Below are 20,930 nucleotides of genomic sequence, written 5' to 3'. Positions count from 1 at the left end.
TTAGGGCAAAAATTTTTTGCCCTAATCCTCCCTTTGTCTCCTCTCCGACTCCCTCTGCTCTCCGCCGCCGCCACCAACCGCTCCGTCGGACCTCTTCAGGTATGCCCCCGACTCCCTCTCCTCTCTAACTCCCTCTGCTCGCCTCCTCTCCTCTCCGTCTTCCCTCTCTCCCTCTTAGAATGTCGGGGAGGGGCCCGACGTCGGCGTGGCTGCAGCGTTCTGTCGTTGTTGGTTCCCTTGCCACTATGTGGGCTTTCAAATGTTTGGTATGTGTTGGCTCAGGTGGGGGGGGAGTCGAAACAGCTCTCCTTCCTGCACTGATGTTTTCAATGTCGAAATCGACGGATGACGCTTCGCAGTTGCGCGGCTTTCGGGCCACTGCTATGACGTTTACGAAGGATGCTACCTGGTTGATCCTGCCATTAGTCATATGCTTGTCTCAAAGATTAAGTCATGCATGTGTAAGTATGAACTAATTCAGACTGTGAAACTGCAAATGGCTCAGTTAAATCAGATATTGTGATCATTATTTTTTATTTCATTAGTGTTAATGTTGTTAACTGATAAAACTTTTAAATTATATAATATATATATATATATATTTATTTATTTATTTATTTATTTATTTATTTTGCCGCACCCCCACACCCAAGGTTTTTGAAAGTGCTATACCCCCGCACCCGCACCCATGTAACATAGATATTATATATAATATATGCATAATATACATTATATATAATACATATATAAAACCTATATAATAGGTATAATATAATCACTAGAATATGAGAACCAAAATACGAGAACTGGAAATATGGGCATTTCCAACACTTTTTTTTGCAAATCCAACCATGTGGATGTGCTTGGCATGATGAATTTGCTAGGAATCAATCACTGGATCGTGCATTTTCGATGAAAAAATATGATTTTTGAATGCTTGAATATTTATGAAGAATATGAGCCATTGATTTTAAAGCCTTAACAAAATCTCATTTATGCATCAAAATTGGATGATTCAAGAGCGTGTTTTTATGAAACCAAGCATGTAGATCACATCCGTACGGTTAGATTCAAGAGAAGAATAAAAAATTCATAAAAATTGTGGTTCACACATTAGTTCTCATATTTCCAGTTCTCATATTCTAGTGATAAAATATATAATATATGTATAAAATATATAATACATAGTCAGAAATATCAATCTCAACAAGGAAATTTCTCATGATAATATAGGTTTAGTTGATAAATATCAGAAAAAATTTCATGCTTAAATTTTTTAAAAATATAAAAATATCATAAATAAGTAAGAAAATGCCATGTTTAGATAAGAGAATATGCATAGAATAAAAGTGATAAGTAAAAAATATAAAAGAAAAAATTTAAAAAAAAACATATTTAAGATATAGAAAAGTAGTAAAAAAGTAATGAAAGAGATAAGTAAAAAATATAAAATATAAAATATAAAATATAAAATATAAAATATAAAATAAAAAACATATTTAAGATATAAAATGTAGTAAAAACAGTAAAAGTAATTGATAATATCATGATATTATCACGATGTATATAACATTTCTGATATTTTCGAAATATCGCAAGATTTTATCTCTAATATCGTTTTATGAATTTACAGTTATACTATCGCTATATTTTCAAAATATCACCTATATATGTGACTATGATATATAATATATAAAACAAGCCTATATGAGTCAAGCTTTTCACAAGTCGAGCCAAGCTGAACAGCAACCAGCTCATCTCGTTTCCCAGCCCTAGGTTTGGATGGTTCACTATTTCAAAGATTCAACAAGACGGACATAGGCTTCTACGAGAAAAAGGTTAACACATGACTTCTCTAGATTTAAGGCCTGTTCACAGTTAAACAGGTTCACTGTCTGGTCCAGTCTGGTTACTAGAACATTAACAAATACAGATAATAGCTATGTATAAAATTAACAAATCAGACAACGCAGATGCCCACTTAGATTGGCTGTAAGGACATGAGCATAGATGTGGTATGCAAGATAATTTGTAATGCTTCCCAGAAGAAATGGCAAACATTAAAATCTTAATTTCAGAAACTAGAGCTGTAAGAGGATAATCCATCAGAACTAGATAAAACTAACAAAGGATGAGCTTAGCATAAATACCAAGTCAGAGGTGTTTCTACCTGCAGCTTATGGTTATCCCCAAGGATAAGAGGCTGTTGACTGACTCCTAGAAAGAACACACATTCACGGCAATTGGCAATGCACACGCGCCTTGCAGCTGTAATCACTTGTACCCTCTCACAGTGCTCCACTCTTACAGCCTGGAAAGAAATAAAATGCAGGCCTAAATACTAATTTGAGCCGCAAATATACCATCCAAACAATAAGGGGAAGAAGCAAATGAAACATGTGTAAACTGTAAAGTTTGAAACAAGGCCGAGCATTCAATGAGACAGGGTGTTCATTAAATCTATATAGAACAACATTTTTTCAGGACTCAGATGCCTTGAACAGTTTTTTTTCTCAAGAATATAGACCAGTAGTTTGATCAAATTGATAGAAAAAGGCAGAACTCCAGTTTAATATCATCATTAAACTGGGAGTAAAGAAACTAAAAATGCACCCAAAACATTGTGCATCGTGAAGAATGACAATGGGAAAAGAACAACATTTTTAAGTTGCAATGACACTTCTTACGTCCTTGTTTAACAATAGGTGCAGTAGCCCCAGATTTCAAAGAAATACAGAACCAACAGATCAATGAACTCTATTTATAGGATTAGAACAATAACAAGATGATCTTAGGATGATGGTCAGTTGGTACATGGATAACCAAACCAATCATTTCAACTGAGGTTTCAATTAACGATATCTCAAATCTTTTCATCATTCAAACACTACATAAGCAAGTTTCTAGCAGTCATGGAGGCCTTGCAAAAACCATTGACAAGAAAGTACATGGGTGGAATTTTGATGGATTTTTGGTCAGACATAATTGAATGTAGCTTGATGAAACACACATTCATACTCAAAGTCAGATGAAGAAAGATTTTACTGAACCTGTATCCTATTATCTATTTATCATAATCAGACATAATTTTACATGTAAACATAGCTAGATCTAGCTTTATTAAAATATGAATGTGAACATCAGGGCACCTAGTCCAGCGGGATTAACTTATCACTTTTGAGAGTCAACAAATCCAATTAAACAGATTCAGGTTGGTTGACCATCCAACCCAAACCTGTACAGTTTATGTCCCTAAAAAAATGCAATTTCTATCTGAGAAATTCTTGAAAGGCTGTCACAGGGATTCGGCCAACCAGGTGCCGCACCTGCATCGACGCGACACAACGCGGGTGCACGTGCCGCTGCGGCACCTGGTGCGATCAACCCGACCCTGGGTGAGGTCAACGCACCCAGGGTCATTTTTGTCCAGTTTTTAGACTTTAAAAAAAATATTTTGCCCGATGAAAAGGGTTGCGAAGAGGATTAGGGCAAATATTTTGCCCGACGTTTCGCGCTTTCGAAGCGCGTATCGGGGAAGCGCGCTTCCCCATTATCCTAGGCGCTTTCGGTAACTCTGTGGTGGACTATACCACCAAATTCAGGAGCCTAGAGCGATATTGCCCGAACCTTTTTGCGGATGACAAGGCGAGGGCGAGCAAATACGTTCGCAGGCTGAAGGACGGACTTAGAGTCTGCGTGATGATGAGTCGACCTACTACCCTCAGCGACGCAATAGAGTCTACAACAGTCCTGAACGAGGAGTGGGAGTGGTTTAGGGATGGGTCGCAGCGGAGAGGCGGCAATAGAGGTGGTTCTGCGGGCAGCAAGACTCAAGGAGGTAAGAGGCAGCGGACCCAACAGAGTCGACCCCAGCAAAGGCAGCAGCAACAAAAGAAGGCCCAACTTGTGTGCCGACAGTGCAGCAAGAGCCATCCTCTGGGCTTTTGTCCGATGTTCAAGGGAGTATGCTACTTGTGCCAGCAGCTTGGGCACATTACAATTTACTGCCCGAACAGGCCAACGATTTCGGGGAAGACAACAGCAGCAAGCGCCGCAGCAGCATGGTCAGCGTAAGACCAACGGGCGAGTTTACGCTGCTACCGCAGCCACGCAAGGTGATCAGACTGACCTGATCGAAGGTATCTTTTTAGTTGTCGATAATTTTGCACGTGTAATGTTTGATTCGAGTGCGACCCACAGTTTTATATCCTCATCGTTTGCGAGTTTACTTGATTTAGTTCTATCTAGCATTGAGAAGGCTCTCGATGTGATGTCACCTATGAGTGCATCCTCATCTTGCGGGAAGTATTTTCCTGCCGTTTGCGAGGTAATTAAGGGGCACGAGTTGGGGTCGTTACAATAATTTAATTCTATGTTCAGAGTTTTAAAATTATGATCCCCTTCTAAATCAAAATCTTTAGCATTAACATCACAAAACTTGTTGCTTCCTCGTCTGCAAAAAAATTAAAATAAAAGTATAAAACTTGATATACATAATGTAAAAAGTAAACACGAAAATTTATAATTTGGATACCTATGTTCTTCTTTGCTTCGTGAAAGCAATTAGAGGTTAGAATGCACGAACACCAAATCTTTTGCTTGCTTGCTAGTAAGCTTGTTTCTTTTAATGTTGTTAATTTATGCATATGTGCTATAATTTTTGCACAACAATAAGATGTAATAGGCTTTGCTAGTAGTTTGAAAGTAAGATGCTGAAGTAAAAGGTAGTCACATCCATATGTGACCTACCATGTAAGAGGATAATCATCAATTTTATCTATCAACCCCTCTAAACCATCAAATAGTCTCATAGAAAACTTTGAAAACTCACTATGCACTTTCATATTTTTTTCTGCATTTCGAAAGATCCTATTAAAACATAAAACCTTATTTCTTGTGAACTCTGAATCTATGTAACAGAGATTCGACTAGCAGAGTGTCGCACCCGCGTCGACGTGACTCGACGGTCAACCTGACCCTGGATGCGTTGACCGCACCCAGGGTCATTTCGTTCCTTTTTTTTGGATTTTAAAAAAAAAAAAATTGCCCTATGAAATGGGCTGCGGAATTAAAAAAAAATCTTGCGGGGGGGGGGGTGGCGCTGCTTCCCTGGACCCCCGCCCGCTGACCTCGCAGCGGGACCCGCGCTAGGGGGAACCCCCGGACCCCCCTTATATATATATATATATATATATATATATATATATTACATTTTTGCCCCTGTCGCACCCCCGCACCTGGGTTTTTTGGAAGTGTCGAATCCCCGCACCCATGTGACATAGCTCTGAATTCTTATGTGGTGTCACTCGACCAACACCTTCACTTGGTCACTTTTTTTCATAGTACTTTGGATTCAATGAATAAGCCATCCACTGCAGATGAGTGTTGCTTTTGTCTCATCGTGCTATCAATATTTTGTACACATGATCATAAAAAGTTGAGTCTTCAAGGGCAAGATTTTTTTTATGCTTAAAAATTATAGTTCTCATTGTCTCAATCATGGTATCCCACATCTCGTAAACCCTATGAAAGATAGAAACATCTTGATCAACAACCCTCAACATCTTCCAAATGAGCTATGTGAACTCAAGAAAATAAATCGCATTGTCGTACCACATGTCATCAACAATGCATCTCTTGATAGCTTGGGGTTTTGCAACATCATCAGGATGATAGAAAATCCAATCATTACCAGTGACCATTTGAAATAGTGTGTAATAACCTCATTTTTTTATTATTATTTACTTAAATATTACCGTAAAAGCATATATATATTCTAAATTGGGTGTGGGATTCGTATTTCGGATCCAGGATCCATATATAAACGTGCATATAATAAAGATATATACACAACGAACTCGAGGATCCACAGTTGGATCCATTTGAATCCAATTTGTGGATCCACATCACAAGGGGTGGCGCGGATCCAATTTAAAGGGGCTTCCGGGTTTCGGGTCTGAACCCGGGCCGAGCCCCATAGAAAAAAAAAACGTATGGCCCGATACGGGCTGCCCGATAAGAGGGTGTGTTAGGGTTCAGAACCCTAACACACGCCCAAGTAATTGAAAGAGGGAGGGGCGGAGCACAGCAGCCAGAGGAGAGCTCCTCTCTTCTCGAGCTTTCCCCTACAAAGGTGGACCCTGAGTTTGTCTCTCTCACTCTCCTCTGCCTCTCATCTCTTATCTCTCTCTCTCTCGTTCTCGCCTCTACCCTCTGTCTCCCCTTCTTCCTCTCGACTTCTCGCGTGACCCACCCGCGGCAACCACCTTTCCTTCCATCGTCGGAAGCGGTAGGGCCACCGGAACCGACGACCATCGCCTCGTGACAGCCACCTGCAGAGCGTTGAACGAGGTAGGTTTTCTGTGCTTTTTCTTTCGGGTATGCGGTGGGTCGAGCATGGGTTGTGGATGGCTGAAAAAACCCCAGAAAAGGAGCGATTTGGGTTTTAAGTACTGAGTAGGCCCTAAATCGCTACCTTCTGACGGTAAGGGTAGTGATTTTGCTTTTGGGGATTTCGGATTGTTGATGGGGGGAAGGGGGAGGTAATGGTTTCAAGCATGCGAGTCCTACATCATATTCCATTGGTATGGGGTTAGGATTGTGCAAACGCAGAACCTGGTTCTACGGGTGTTCTCTAACCCGAGCAACTGTGTTGCATGTTCTGATTTGGGGATGCTCAATTATGTTAACTAGAACTGGCATATTATACTGAAATAGAACCAAGAATGGACTTAATGAACTACAAATAGTGGGTGTTTGGGAAATCTTGCCTAATGGGCATTATGGGTTGAGTACCTGATGTGGGTACTTGGGTTGATGAGCTTGCACTCAATGTAAATAACACCGGTGAAAAACTTAAATTTAAATTTTGTAAGTCTGACTGGTTTAAAGGTACTGTGGCATCCGTGCTTGACTGGTTTAAATGTACCGGAGCACTATGAGTGGGTGTGTGCAATCAAATAGACAAAAATTGGCTTGTATACCCTTGTAAAATCACAAAGGGTGGGGATCTACTACTATAGCAGTAAATTTTGAAGTAACGCCCATGTACTTCGGAAAATTTAATTAAATGAAAAAATCAACCTACTCAGATTCGGGCTTACCTTGGAAAGGGTAGGTGGTACAAAACTCTGGGGACATGTGTTTTATTGTTTCGAGCGAAAATAACTCATTGGTCCCCAGTCCTCGAAGTTGGGGAACCCGGACTACCAGCGTGTCCTAGGTGGTAGCTCATTGTTCTTCTACAGAAGTTAGGGATACATCATGTTTTGGTTTTGGGCCTTTGGGAGGTTCTCTCGGTCACTGACCGCTCCCTTATGATTTATAGTTTCAGTTAGAATATTCGGGTTAATAAAACACCAATGAATAATAAACCCCTAAATGTTCTCTTCTGAAATGGTTGTTTTGGCCCACGTGTACCCGCGGGATAATTAAAGATAAACATTTGAATTAGATCATCTTAGGTATCACATGTGAGTAGGTAGTGACAGATTTACAATTGTACACGTAAACAATTACTTTTGACATGTGGGCATTTACTTTAGCATGCAATGAAATTTGTGGTTATGAGATGTTAAATTTTGCTAATGTTGTTACCTGTTAGTTAGTGTTCATAAACTGTCGTGATTCTTTACTTGTTCTTGTATATGCTGAAAATCACACACAGCGCCCACATCACATACTTCACACATGATATACCTACAAGAAAAATTACAGTAATTCCTACTTAGACAGTTGTAGTCTAATTCCTATAAATTTACCGTTTTTCAGGTGAAGAATAGAGTTTATAAGCGATTGCGGGATGAGGCTTTGATCGAGATTTTGGATTTACTGTTCCCGGGATAGTTTGAGTTCATTTTTATGTCATTCAGACTCTGATGTTATTATTCATTGATAGTGAAATGCAATAAACGTTTTGGCGTGCTCTCCACTGTAATGTTTTGGAATGTTTAACCTCATATTATTAGTTGTTTCCGCTGTTATAAAAAATCCTCAAACTTTGGGTTAAAATTTTGGGGCGTTACATAGTGCATCATTTATTTCTTTAATTCTTTTAAATATAACAATGACGGATGCAAAACAAGTCTCGACAACCATCAACAACTTTATATCATAATGTTTATTATAAATTAGTTAGTGCCCTCTGGTGGTTTACAACAAAATATCTAATGTTTTTAATAAATTTAATGTCATTGTCTACCTCTTAAATCCAAGAACACAACTTATAAGCAATAGGATATTGTTCCTTAATTTGTGGATTGCATGTACTCTTAAGAGCCAAATTTAAACTGTGTCACGCAAGGAGTCCAAAATATGTGAGGATATTCAACCTCCATAGCTATACCATCTGCTCTCCATATTAGTGCATTGTCAGTAATGACTTGAACAACTTTGTCTTCTCTAACTTCTATGATACATTCTAAAAAAAATCTTTTTATATATTCTGCATCTTTGTTGTAACGACCTCAACTCACCCCCTTAAAAACGCGGATTTTTTTTAAACCATTGCAGAAACCATCCCAGAAATCCCGGGGTTTTTACAGTTTCACTCCCAATTGGATAACAACACACCACAATAAAGTTACACTTATCGTCCAAACCATCAATCATTTATTGAAATATTAATAATAAGTCTAAAGACAATTGCATAAAGAACTATTCAGAGTGCAGTAACAACTAAATGAAACGAAAAGAAAACAAAAGTAGAGCCACAACGTGAATCTGTGATCTATCTAGCAAGTGTGTGACACCCGTGAAATTTTGCGTACAGATCCCTCTAATGAAAATAAGTGAGCATAAAGAACACAGGTACAACTTTATGCAAATTTTTAGAGGAATGCAATTTTGACAATTACTTAAACTAATTTAAGCATTCATGCAACATTTATTAAGTATATCAGAACCTTAATCAACAGCAAGTATTTTAATTTAAGTAAGCAAGGTATTCCACATGCATTAAAATTTAACCATCACCCATCCAAAAACATATAACATTTAAGGTAAGAAGTAAATTATGCATGTCCTAATGCATAGCAGGGTTATGCATGATTTGTGTGTAATGTATGAACATCTTATTGTCTTTCATTTAAGTTCATGTTTTCATATGAATGTCCTATTAAATGCATACAATTTAAGTTCCTCTTTTTAATTACCATCGCCCGCGGATACACACAACGGGTAAAATCTCCAAAGTCAAGTTAGGTTTTCAAAGTAGCTTAGCACACAATTTGTATTTTATTACTGGGTTCCAAATTAGCCCTCGACTCAATCACCTTCGGAACATTAGACCTCCACATCTAATGTCGGGGACACAATGAACACCCCACGCCCACAAGTGTCACTTCCTTGGTACCAAAACAATCACAGTTGTGACAAACACACAACCCCCAGATAAAGTGGCAGACTTTTCCTAAAATCGTGGCCAGGAGAAAGAACATCAATATCAGGTTCAGAGGACCAAATTTAAGCACACGGAGTTTTTGTATCCTCACAGTCTCCCCAAGACCGAATCTCTAAGATCTTCATTCTCCATATGGAAGATCTCAGAACATATGTTACATTGTTCTTATTTCTTACATTTTTATTAAAATCAATTCTTTAAGTTTGCAATACCATATGCAAAAGTAAAGTGAAAACCCGCATCCTCCCTTGTGGGGACCTTTACGGGACTCCAGCCCGTGTAAACACATAGCATAGTGCAATACAATGCAATAAAAGTAAATATGATTTTTTTTTGTAATGCTTTTAAAAGTAACCAAAGAAAGAGCAAACCAATGCTCGAGGCTCTCCAGGCCTGCGATGATTCATTTTGATCGTCGATGCACCATATGCAAACACCATAATAACTTACAATGTATGCAATGATGTCAACGTGCTTCCAAATGCATATTTGTATATGTCAATTTAACCATGTACATGATATGTCGCATTCCTGTGCATGTGCTCGATACTCATGTGCATGTACCTTTATGTGACCAATTCACAAACATACTCCTATCCACGAATCATCTCAAGTTGGACAAGTGTGCATGTATATACAAAACACACATAGATTTTATATATGCCCATGCACTTAAAGCAAACTTTATCATAGAATAAGGCTTAAACATGCCACATCAAACATATAAGCACTTACAATCTTAACATGTGAAATCAAAGTGCATGCAAGTCACATGTTCTTGAAATTTATCATGCATAGAGAGATTAAAATCCCAGATTTCACTAGTCACATAACCAGGCACTGGTTACATAAGCTGAAAAGTATCATATCATTAACAGGGTATGATTCCGACTACATTCTGTCAATGTGTGTTGCCTCAGGTAGCCCCACAGACATAGGGTATTCCGTCTCAGATTATACTCGGGAAAGAAGTTTTCTCACCCAGATAATTAAATTCAGTTATTAACCTTACAACAAAAAATTATTTCCTGTCGATGGATTTCCTATGCATAGTCACTTCGTCAGTGAACCAAACACAGATGTGTCCATAATAATATGTAGAGTTTTCCCCCTACTTCCATTTAGACTATTTCAGAAGATGCAAGAAACTACACAGGGTTTTATCCATGTGTCCTAACACAAAAGGAATCCTACTACCTATACCCAACCCATAGCTTTTGTTTTTACATACAGAAAGTTTCCTAACGTAAGCCCATAAATTCAGATTTTTCATTTGCAGAGAAATCACCACTTTGGAAACACACATAGGCTGATTAAATTTATGAAACATACTAAAAAGGGAATGACTAATATATCACTCGAGTCAAGGATGTCAATGCCAAACAAGAATATTAGGATCTTGAACCTAAATTTTTTTTTTGGTACTACGTTGTCCCGAACCAGCCGACTGAGCCGGTTGGGCCTGACAAGGCATAGCAGAGTGCAAGCTGAGCCTGCGCATCCCCTGTCTCTAGCAGTCAGCTGAGTATCACTCAGCTGGCTGCCAGCCGACCTATGCCCTAGGATCATAAAACTTCTTTTTTTTATGACCCAACCGACCCAGTCGGCTGGGTTTGGCATTCAACCAACCTCACCCAAACATGCAATTCCTGAGAAATCAGACATGGGGACGATCTGTGTGTCGTTCCCCAATTTCACCCAAAGAAAAAGGGCATAAGATCGAACCGGAGTTCGATTTCTCACCAAATTCATAGGGGAGAATCGTACCTTAGAGCCAACGCTTTGGAGGCGGATGATGCAGCGGGAGGAAAGGTAGGCCTAGCCTTGACTGTGCTGCAGCAAAGAGAACACTGCTCCCACCAACCTCGTCTGCTCCGGCGCCGTGAAAAGGGGGAGGGGGGTCGAGAGGAAGAGAGAGAGAGAGAGAGAGAAGATGGTCGAGTGAAGAGGGTGAGAGCCTCTCCACTCCCCTTTTATCGCACTGAACCCCCTCCCCCTCTTTCTAAGAGACACGAGGTCGGTTACGCCTTCTGTAACCGCCCCCCTCCTCCCCTTCGATAATTGCAAGAATCGTGCCCTAGGCACGATTCATGTTTCCCCTATTTTATAAAGCGCAGCCCGGGTTCGGGTTTTAAAACCCTACCGGGTTACGGATCCGGGTCGGGTCTGACCCGGGTCCACGTGTTTTTAAAAGGAAATTTATTTTTTTTTAACACGGGTTTTACACTTGTACCCCCATGTGTCTATTGATTTTAAAAACATTGGCTCATTTATTAAAGCTGCAATGAAATTTATCAAAGGGTGCCTTTGTATATTTGTCCACCCATCAAACACCATAAAAACATCACTTTCAGCCCAAGAAAACTTTTTATATTTCAATAATTTATCTGTATTTTCTCTATCCTCTCCCAAAATGATTGTTCTTAACTTCTCAGAACTGCGAGGCACATACCCAATCAAGTTAAAATTTGCCAAGGATGTAACTAGATATTTCCAATAAGGATTTCTAGTTAGGTTGAATGGTATGGAACTTGAAAAAAGGAATCTGCTCCCTTTCTTATACATTTCCTTCCTTTCATGCTCATTAAACGAGCCTTTAATTATTTTATGGCTAACATCTAATTTTCTTCTCTTCGTACTGATATCAGTGACGTCATCACTCTTATGGCTAAATAGTGATATTTAATACAACTCAATGCCACCATAAACTTTCTTTTATTAGCATTTTCTTGTTCTTTCCTAACTACTTAAGAGATGGGCTTGATCCACTAAACTCCAATTTACAAAAATTACACCTAGTTTGCACATCGCCCCCCCCCCCTCTACAGGACATTTACCCAACTTTGTTACGTGGACCCACAGTGGCTGAACCTCAGATATCGAACTAGAAGCACAAGTTGAGCTTGTTGTCGCATTGCTACTAGTACTTGCAGCTTCCTTTATCAGTCATCCTATCATACAATCAAACAATTCAAAGCAAAAATACCACCTAAGAATAAATCAACAAATCATACATGACAAAATCAAGAACTCACCTTTGTAAACTGATATAAACTTAAATAATCTAAATATATATCTAAAAATATATAATGAAGAGTGAATATAAATTGAATATATCTATATTTCAAAGTGAATATAATTTAAATATATATGCTATATCTAAAATATATATTATATATTGAATATAAACTGAATATATCTAAATAATCTATCTAAAATATATATTGAATACAAACTGAATCACTGAATATATCTAATAATCTAAAATATAAATTGAATATATCTAAATTATAAATTACAAATATAAAGTGAAAATTAGAAACTGAATATAAAGTTATAAACTGAAAATATAAATTATAAATTGAATATAAACTGAAAATATGTAAATTATAAACTAAAATATAGACTGAATATATAAACTGAATATATGAAAATATAAACTGAAAACAGCCTAAAACAAAAAAAAGAGACAGATGTTGCTCCTACCTCTCACCGCCAGCCAGAGGTGAGCTCCTTCAAGTGACCTTGTTGTCGCCAAGAGAGAGGGGGGGGAGGGGGGGGGGGGGGGGGGAAGAAGACGAGAGGGAGATGGAGAGGGGAAAGAGGCGAATAAATCGAGAGAGGAGATAAAGATGAGAGGCAAATCAAGAAAGAGAGAAGGGGAAAGTCGAGACTAGAGGGAGAGAAGGGGAAGACGAGACCAAGGAGAGAGAGAGAGAGAGTTGAGGGGGGGGGGATTGTATCAGGTGGGGTGGGGCCATCTTTGACCTTGGTTTGACCACGGGAGATTTTAAGACAAGGTTCTGGGTCTGTGTTGAACCAAACCCGTGGCGTACCTGTACTGCACCCTGGTACCCACCCCCATTTCAACGCATGTCGAAACAGGTATGCCGACTGAAATGGCAGGTCCCAGTTACATAGTTATTCTCAGTGCATGTGATGGTGCAAGGTGAATAGATGCAGAGCATGAGCTTTGTGAGGTTCCTTATGCCAAGTGGAGTTGCTAGCATCTTCAGTGAGGCGTTAGGTTGGGACTGCATCTGTTAAATGGGAGAGTGTGACAGTTGCTGTTGTCTCTGGGCATACTTAAGAGCATCACATGATAGTGGTCCCTGTGCTAACTGGAGTAAAAACTTCTGCAGAAGCTGCCACATTAAAGGTGGCCATAGCAGCAAGGTCTCTGCCGCAGGTGGCCTAATTGCTTGTGCCATTCCAATGACGGAGCTTGGTTCGGGTCTTCCTCTTGTAGTGGTGCTGCTCTCAATTGGAATATGAACCAGGGCTAAAGAAGTGGCGTTCGGCACTTCAATCCCAAGAACAGGTGCCCTGCGGTCAGTGGCCTCATTGTGAGGCAGTTCCTGAGCGGGGTTCAGTGAAATAGTAATTGCAACAGCCATTCACTCCTGCTTCTACTGCACCCTATCAGAGTCATCTGCACCCCTTGCTGTAGAAGTGTCACTAGGATTCATGTGAACAAGGAAGACCGTGTATTATCCAGCTCAGTTCTGATCAAGTTGAGCTCGGCGCAACTCTGAGATGTCATTGTTGAGCCTGTTTCAGGTGCTATGCTGCAGTAAAACATACCTTGTTCCTGTATGTGGCTTGTCTTCCCAACGCAAGAAGGCAGCACTGTTACAAAAGTGCACATAAAGGTGGCTATCTGTAGGGACCAAGAAAGCACTAGCAGAAGGTGTGTGCAGGAGGCAGTCTAGCAGTAGAGGCCGTTGGTCAGTACAGTTTTTGGCTGATCCCTCCACCTGCTGGGGCAATAATCCGAACACATGGTGGGTGACCCAATGTCCTTTTGGGTTGAAATTACTACTCATAATCAGTTGTGCATAGCAATCTCTAATGTTGCAGTAGGCAGCAGAATTCGAGAGTTACATAGATGCTTCTTCGCTGCTTGCTTTGAGCATCCCATCGAACAGTTTGTGTGAGATCCCTACGGTGCTGTGTGTAGGGGCTTGGAAAGCCAATATGCTCTTTATTCCCCCTGGGTCAAACACTCCAAGTGTTTTGCCTCTGCAAAAGTTCTCCACCTGCAACCACACAGCAAGTGGCTGTGACGTAAGGTGTTTCTCATGCCATATGGCATCCGTGATGTTCTCAGCAGCCTGATCGCGACTTGCAGACGTTTCAAGGAAGCAGCCAAATTAATCATCACTGATTCATGATCTGCCTTAGCTAGACCTCTGTCCAGTGCAGCACCTTTCATTCCCTGCAGTGGCATTGCATTGAGTGCCTGGAGGGCGGTTGCACTCAGCTCCTGGTTTCCACAACTGTTGTTCGACTTTGGCTGAGCAGGATGCGCAGGAGCATCGCTGGATGCTACTGAATGCAAGAGTCCTTTCACGCCACCTCTTTCTTCTTTCTCAAGCCTTTCATCGAACACATTGTGGGCAGCGATCCTCCACTCAAACTCAGAATTTTGCAGCCAGATCTCCATGGTCCTGTAGTCACTCTATGACCATCTCCATTTCCATGATCGGCACACCCGTGAGAGTGTGATGGAGTGATTCGAGCGCACAATTTATGGTGTCCAACTTCACACAATCAAATGACCCGACCTCCTTGCTCCGTAGTTTTTCCATAAATGCGTAGTTCACCTCAACAGCAGCAATGATGGTGTCGATTTCCTCCTTAATAGAATCTACCTTCAACTGCATCATCTTCCCAATCATGGCATGCAGTCAGAGCTCCATCTCCAACAATGAATGTTTGGTAGCCTACACTCGTCATGGTTGCCAAAGATTCACTGCTCTAATACCAATTGATACGTGCCACCTAGATTGGGATGAATGGGTATCGACTGCTGCACAGATGATGGGAAAACGCAGTACCCAAGTGAAGGTGTGCGTGGGTGGAGTGTACATGGCGACAATGCACACGGAGGATGGTGTATGCCATGGAAGATGCACGGCAAGGGAGACAACAGAGACATCGACCAAGCGATGGGCACACGAGAGTGAAATGGATGGTTGAGTGTGCTAAGGAGGAAGGAGGAAACCTCCAAGTCTAAAGGCCAAGATTCTCATTGATGCCTTTGCCAATTACATGGGGCTTACTTATAGCCTCTTAGCCCTTCTTTAGGACTCACCTAATTGGACCCATAAACCGATCCATCCTAACCTATTTACATTAATGCCCCATGCTCCCATTATAAAATCTTCATTCAATATACCTCCCAGGTCCCTAACCCATATATGTACATGATCCAAATGCATTGGTGCTCAGCCCCAAACCCGTCCATTCCGGAGCACCCTACTCCCACATGCATGTTGGCCCAAGTCGATCCCCACTCCTTCAAATCACCCGTGCTCTCAAGGTGGTATTGTGATTTAGCCTGTAACATTGCACATATATGCCTTTGTGTGTGTGCGCACGTAAATGTGTGTGTTTGTAATAAGCAAGAGCTTCGATGAAGTAGAGTCTGGACATGCACAAGCTTAGCTTGTTAAGTAGCATCTCCATACCAACTCAAGCCCTGCTTGAATGAGACAAGAAACAAGCCAGGACAAGTTAACTGTGAGCAGCTCCTTCCATTAAGCTGGATTGAAGCAGCCAAACATCCAATCTAGATGTTATAACAATCAACAGAGAAGCCATTATATCATTAAGCCTCCCTTATAACAAATTCGGAAAAGGTATCATAGTGACATCAGGTACCATCCACTTCCCACTCTTCCAGCAGACACTCAATTCATCAAAAGATACCACCATAAAATGCCTCAGGCATAGAAGATCATTATTACCTTCAGCACTTGGAAGAAGTCTAGTCCAACAGAATTTTCAAACCAACTTCCTGGTGGCATGAAAAGGATCCAAATTTTAGAGGTACACCCTCTCTGAAATCTAAACATCCCAAGTCTCAACTTTAATACCAAAATGTTATCCATTTAGTTGAGGGAATTATAAAAGTGTTACGGTAATGCCAAACAGGTCATGAGAACTGCACGTGCATGCTCATTTCTCAAGAAATTCTGTATGAGCCTAAGAATGCTATGAAATATTATAAAATAACAATGTAGCATATTAAAGGATAGCAAATAAGTCCCTAATATATTTTTTAACTCATAACAGGCAGAACATCGTGAAGAAATTGGAACAAAAAATAGGAAGCAAAAAAAGAAGAAATTCGTGATTTAGTAAAACATACCTTACCAATGGCTCCGAGAATGATAGTAGCATCAGAACATCCATTAACAATGGCATATCTTAATGGTGCTAGTACGTAAATCACAGAATCATGACAATTTAAAACCTGCAATAGAAAAATTCAAGAATTGTTGCAGGAATTGAAGTCAATAAACACAGGCAACACTATAATTTTAAGGAGAATATCGCAATTACATTATCAAAGGGGTGAAGGAATAAGACAAATGGAACTGGAATATAAATAACTGCACATGATTCATGGACCTACAAAAAACTGCCATGTAGTAGATAGGTGGTATAAAAATGGATAGATTGACTATTTGAAAACAATGGTTAATCCAATCATTGACACTTTGACTAATGAACTTAATGTGAAAGAATCTAGTCAATTATCCAAGCACAAGAATCAATTCAATCATATGCAGAACAAACATTTTTTGACAAGGATATATGTTTAAGTACTAGATCAAGAAAATGCAAAGGCACAATACTTCTCCAGAGTAAGACATTAACAAATTTAGAGCTTTGCTTATTATAAATAGGAAGAAATTAATATCATCAGCCTTTGGGGACATAAAAACGAAAAAAGAAAATTATATGAGAAATGCTTAGAGGTAGTGACCCATTCATTGCAAAGTAGGGGCATTCATGCAGATCAAGACAACAGGTGCATAAAACATACTTATTACTCTAGCATCATAACATTGTGCCCCTACTTGTTAATATTGATCCTAAATGTGGGAAGCAATTCAAAGGTTTGACTGATTGTCACTTGTTAATATTGATCCTGAATTTGGGAATTTATTCAATGATTTGACTGATTACTGTATGTGCCATATTTGGCAGTTATCACGATTAAAGGTTAAGTCATCTGCATCTAGGAGTTGTGCAAATGATGTTATACTTGGGAGAAAGATACTTGGACTGCCTTATGAAGATAGATAAATCTTCACTGACCATGATAAATAAGTGGGAGAGCGTATCCCATTGCCAAGGACCACATCTAGGTTTCAAAGATGGGCGTCATTTTGCACTGATGGTAACTTCTACCAAATAGGTGGAAATGCACGAATCCACTTAGTCCAATCCACAACATGATTTAGGCTTTCAGCATCCTTACACAATATATAGGTGTTTTAAATCATTCAGCCAACGAAATAGGTGAATTATGACAACTGTTTCATTAAATAGAAAAGACAAAGTAACAGCATCTGGCATACAAAGAGTTGAATCATGGGCCGTGGACCCCACCCGGGGTTTGCCTCGCAGGGTGGCAGGCCCATCAAGTGACCCGGTTCTCGGGCGAGGGTTCCTTGTCATAAAAAAAACAGGTGAATCATAGGGTAGAAAAGAAGAGCATCAAATAACTGGAAACAACTCTGAAGTTAAATCATATGCTAGGAAAATGAACGTGAGAATAGAAAATAGAGTGAGAACATGTTGCCCTAGCAAAAACAATTAGGCATCCTAATCAGAATCCAACAAGTGTCCCCAAGCAACTAGTTTAGAGTCCATTCCTGCCAGCCAAAGAAACAAAATATCCTCCAGAAATTTTTCCAGACAAGAAAGGAATATGAAGGTTGATCAATGATTGGATTTCTGTCATCTCCAGAAGGCAGACAACAAAAGAGCGTTCCATTCAATAATGCCAAGGAGTCCATGAAACCCAAAAAGAGAGACCTATAATCTGATGAACATAAACCTTTTATATCCAAAGCAGTGTTATCAAAAACGCGCCTTGAGGCGCAAAAGGCGCACCTCACCTTGAGGTGCGGCCCTCTGTGCCTCAAGGCGCAAGCCTGATGCGCAAAAAAAAATTCTTTACAACAAGATTTTTGTAGGTTAATCTCATATATTTTCTAGTTATTTCAGTTATGTAATCAGTTTCTTAGTATATTTTAACTTTTGTTGGTTAATCTCATATATTTTCCAGTTATATAATCAGTTTTTTAGTTACTTTTATAGTTTTGTTAATCTCATATCTTTTAGAATAATCTCATATATTTTAACTTTTGTTGGTTAATCTCATATATTTTTCAGTTATGTAATCGGTTTCTTAGTATATTTTATCTTTTGTTGGTTAATCTCATATATTTTCCAGTTATGTAATCATTGTTTTAGTTACTTTTATATGTTAATCTCATATTTTTTAGAATAATCTCATATATTTTAACTTTTGTAGGTTAATCTCATATATTTTCCAGTTATTTCAGTTATGTAATCAGTTTCTTAGAATATTTTAACTTTTTTTGGTTAATCTCATATATTTTCCAGTTATGTAATCAGTTTTTAGTTACTTTTATATGTTAATCTCATATTTTTTAGTACTTATTTGAGATTTTCTATTTCTTATTGGTTGTTATTTCATCAATAAAGCATTTCTTTATTTATTTGTATTTTTAGATATTTTTTATAATTTTTTTAAAGTTTTCAAAAAAAAATTGAGGCTTACGCCTCACCTCGGTTTTTGGTGGAGTGCCTCGCTACGCCTCAACGCTTTTCACAACACTGATCCAAAGAAAAAAAAAGTCCTTCTATACTACTTGCACAGCCATAATATTGCTCTTTGGTGAAGGATTGCCTGGCAGGAACTATTCTTTCTTATAGATAAACAGATATTTTACCATTTGAATGAACACAAAAGAAAAAACAGAAGTTACTGAGAAATGACAGATGAGACTATTGGAAGTGAATCTTGAAATTAATAGCCAGACCATCATGCCAGAAATATTACAAATGGAAAGCTGGTTAAACATGCATATTTACATAGTCAATGTAGTGATGGATGGAGTACAAATGCATGTACATGTGTACATATTAATATGCATTTAAACATGAGACATTACATATATCTGGACCTAATTAACTGATAAATGCAGTAAATTGTGAACATGGTTGGCACTAGTCTGTTAATGCTAGTCACACAGATCCTAAAAGTATTCATTATGACACGTGAACATTAACATTTTCTTGGCAGTAGGCAGGTGTCAACAATGACTTAGATATAGTTGTGTCTGAATTTGTCTGCACAGTCAAACCAACCAAAAGAAGGATACTAAGAAAACTAGTGAAAATGTAGTTTGTATCACCTTGACTGAGCAGCCTTTAATGTCACATGATTGCTTTACAACCGAAGCTTTGGAGATACCCTCGATAAATGTCTGGCCTCTGGAATGTGCAGATGTGTTATTCATGGACACTCCAGCTAAAAGTGAATTCTGACTGCCCTTAGGATGATTTGTTGAAGCATCAGTCATAGTAACATCCAGATCAATGGCACTTAGTGGGCCATTTTCTTTATTTGGAAGCTTCTCAGCAGTATGTTCCAGAGATGCACAAATATTCTGTAGAATCCATTCATGAACATGTGTAGCAGGAACAGGAACAGCAGGCATATCTGGATCTGAATTTGCAAAGAAGGGTGCAGCTTGGCTCAACGAGATTTCTGACCCATTTTCCCCAAATTGAAGGAGCAAGCCAAGGTGTTCAAACCTCTCCAAGCTTAAAACCTGCATAAAATCTTTTAACAGCATCAGAAATGACAAGAGATCTAAAAATATGCAGAGAAAACATTAGTTTGTAAGTCCACTCATATAGAACTTAAAAGAGTATTAAGCATGGCAGAGTAACCAAGTAGAATTCACTGATTTCTATTCTGAAAATAATCATTCACCAGCCACATAAAATCCATACCACCGACCAATATTGCTTTTTGGTGGCTATTTTTTTTCATGCTGTTTCATGAACTCAAGTATCGAAGGTATTCTGTTTTGGCAGGTTGTTAATTTATCATTGCTTTGTGCTTAACAATCACTAAGCCCACAAAGATGCCAATCGTCAGTATTGATATTGGAATACAATGTAACTGAAGAGGAGGTCACATTTCCATTCACGTTAATTATCTGCTGAGGATTAAGACATGGTCTAGATCCCTAACATATTCTATCCATCTTGAAACTTTCTATCAAGTACATGATCTTTCCTTTTTCTCAATGGCAGCATCTTCCTGTTTTATTTTCTTTCTTTCTTGTGTCGCTTATCGGTTCTTTTATTCTCTTTTTCTAGTCTTGGCAACCTTCCATCCACATACAATAATCCAGAAAATAAGATAGATGACAATCTTCAGTGCACCATTATCATTCATCCTTATTTCTCTGCCTTGTCAAAATCAACTTTTGCCACTATCTATTCCCCTAGTTTCATTTCACTATTTCTTTTTTAGAGCAAACAATAAAAGTATTGTTGAACACGAAGTCATGTTTTCATTTCAAGTAAGAGGCAATGCTTGTGTATGAAGCAGAGTTACCAATCGGGGAAGCGGGAGCGCAAAGCGATTCGAAAAGTGGAAGCAGAAAGCGAGGCACTTCCAAAATTT

At 39.1% G+C, this 20,930-nt stretch overlaps 1 protein-coding gene across 1 annotated transcript in view; it reads right to left on the bottom strand.

The window, feature by feature from the left end:
• LOC149815880 (uncharacterized) overlaps window positions 1–20,930 on the bottom strand; it is an 86,659-nt gene that overhangs the window by 49,560 nt on the left and 16,169 nt on the right. Inside the window, exons 3-5 of the mRNA XM_089990001.1 lie at window positions 19,645–20,064; window positions 16,557–16,661; window positions 2,171–2,311 (exon numbers count right to left, since the gene is read on the bottom strand). Of these exons, the coding sequence (XP_089846127.1) occupies window positions 2,171–2,311; window positions 16,557–16,661; window positions 19,645–20,064 (666 nt within the window). The remainder of the gene's footprint in view (window positions 1–2,170; window positions 2,312–16,556; window positions 16,662–19,644; window positions 20,065–20,930) is intronic.

Source organism: Nuphar pumila, chromosome 15 (genome assembly GCF_984573655.1).
Source record: "Nuphar pumila chromosome 15, dmNupPumi1.hap1.1, whole genome shotgun sequence".
NCBI classification, from domain to species: domain Eukaryota; kingdom Viridiplantae; phylum Streptophyta; class Magnoliopsida; order Nymphaeales; family Nymphaeaceae; genus Nuphar; species Nuphar pumila.
Note: the sequence above shows the minus strand (reverse complement) of the source record. Positions and strands in the feature narration are given on the sequence as shown.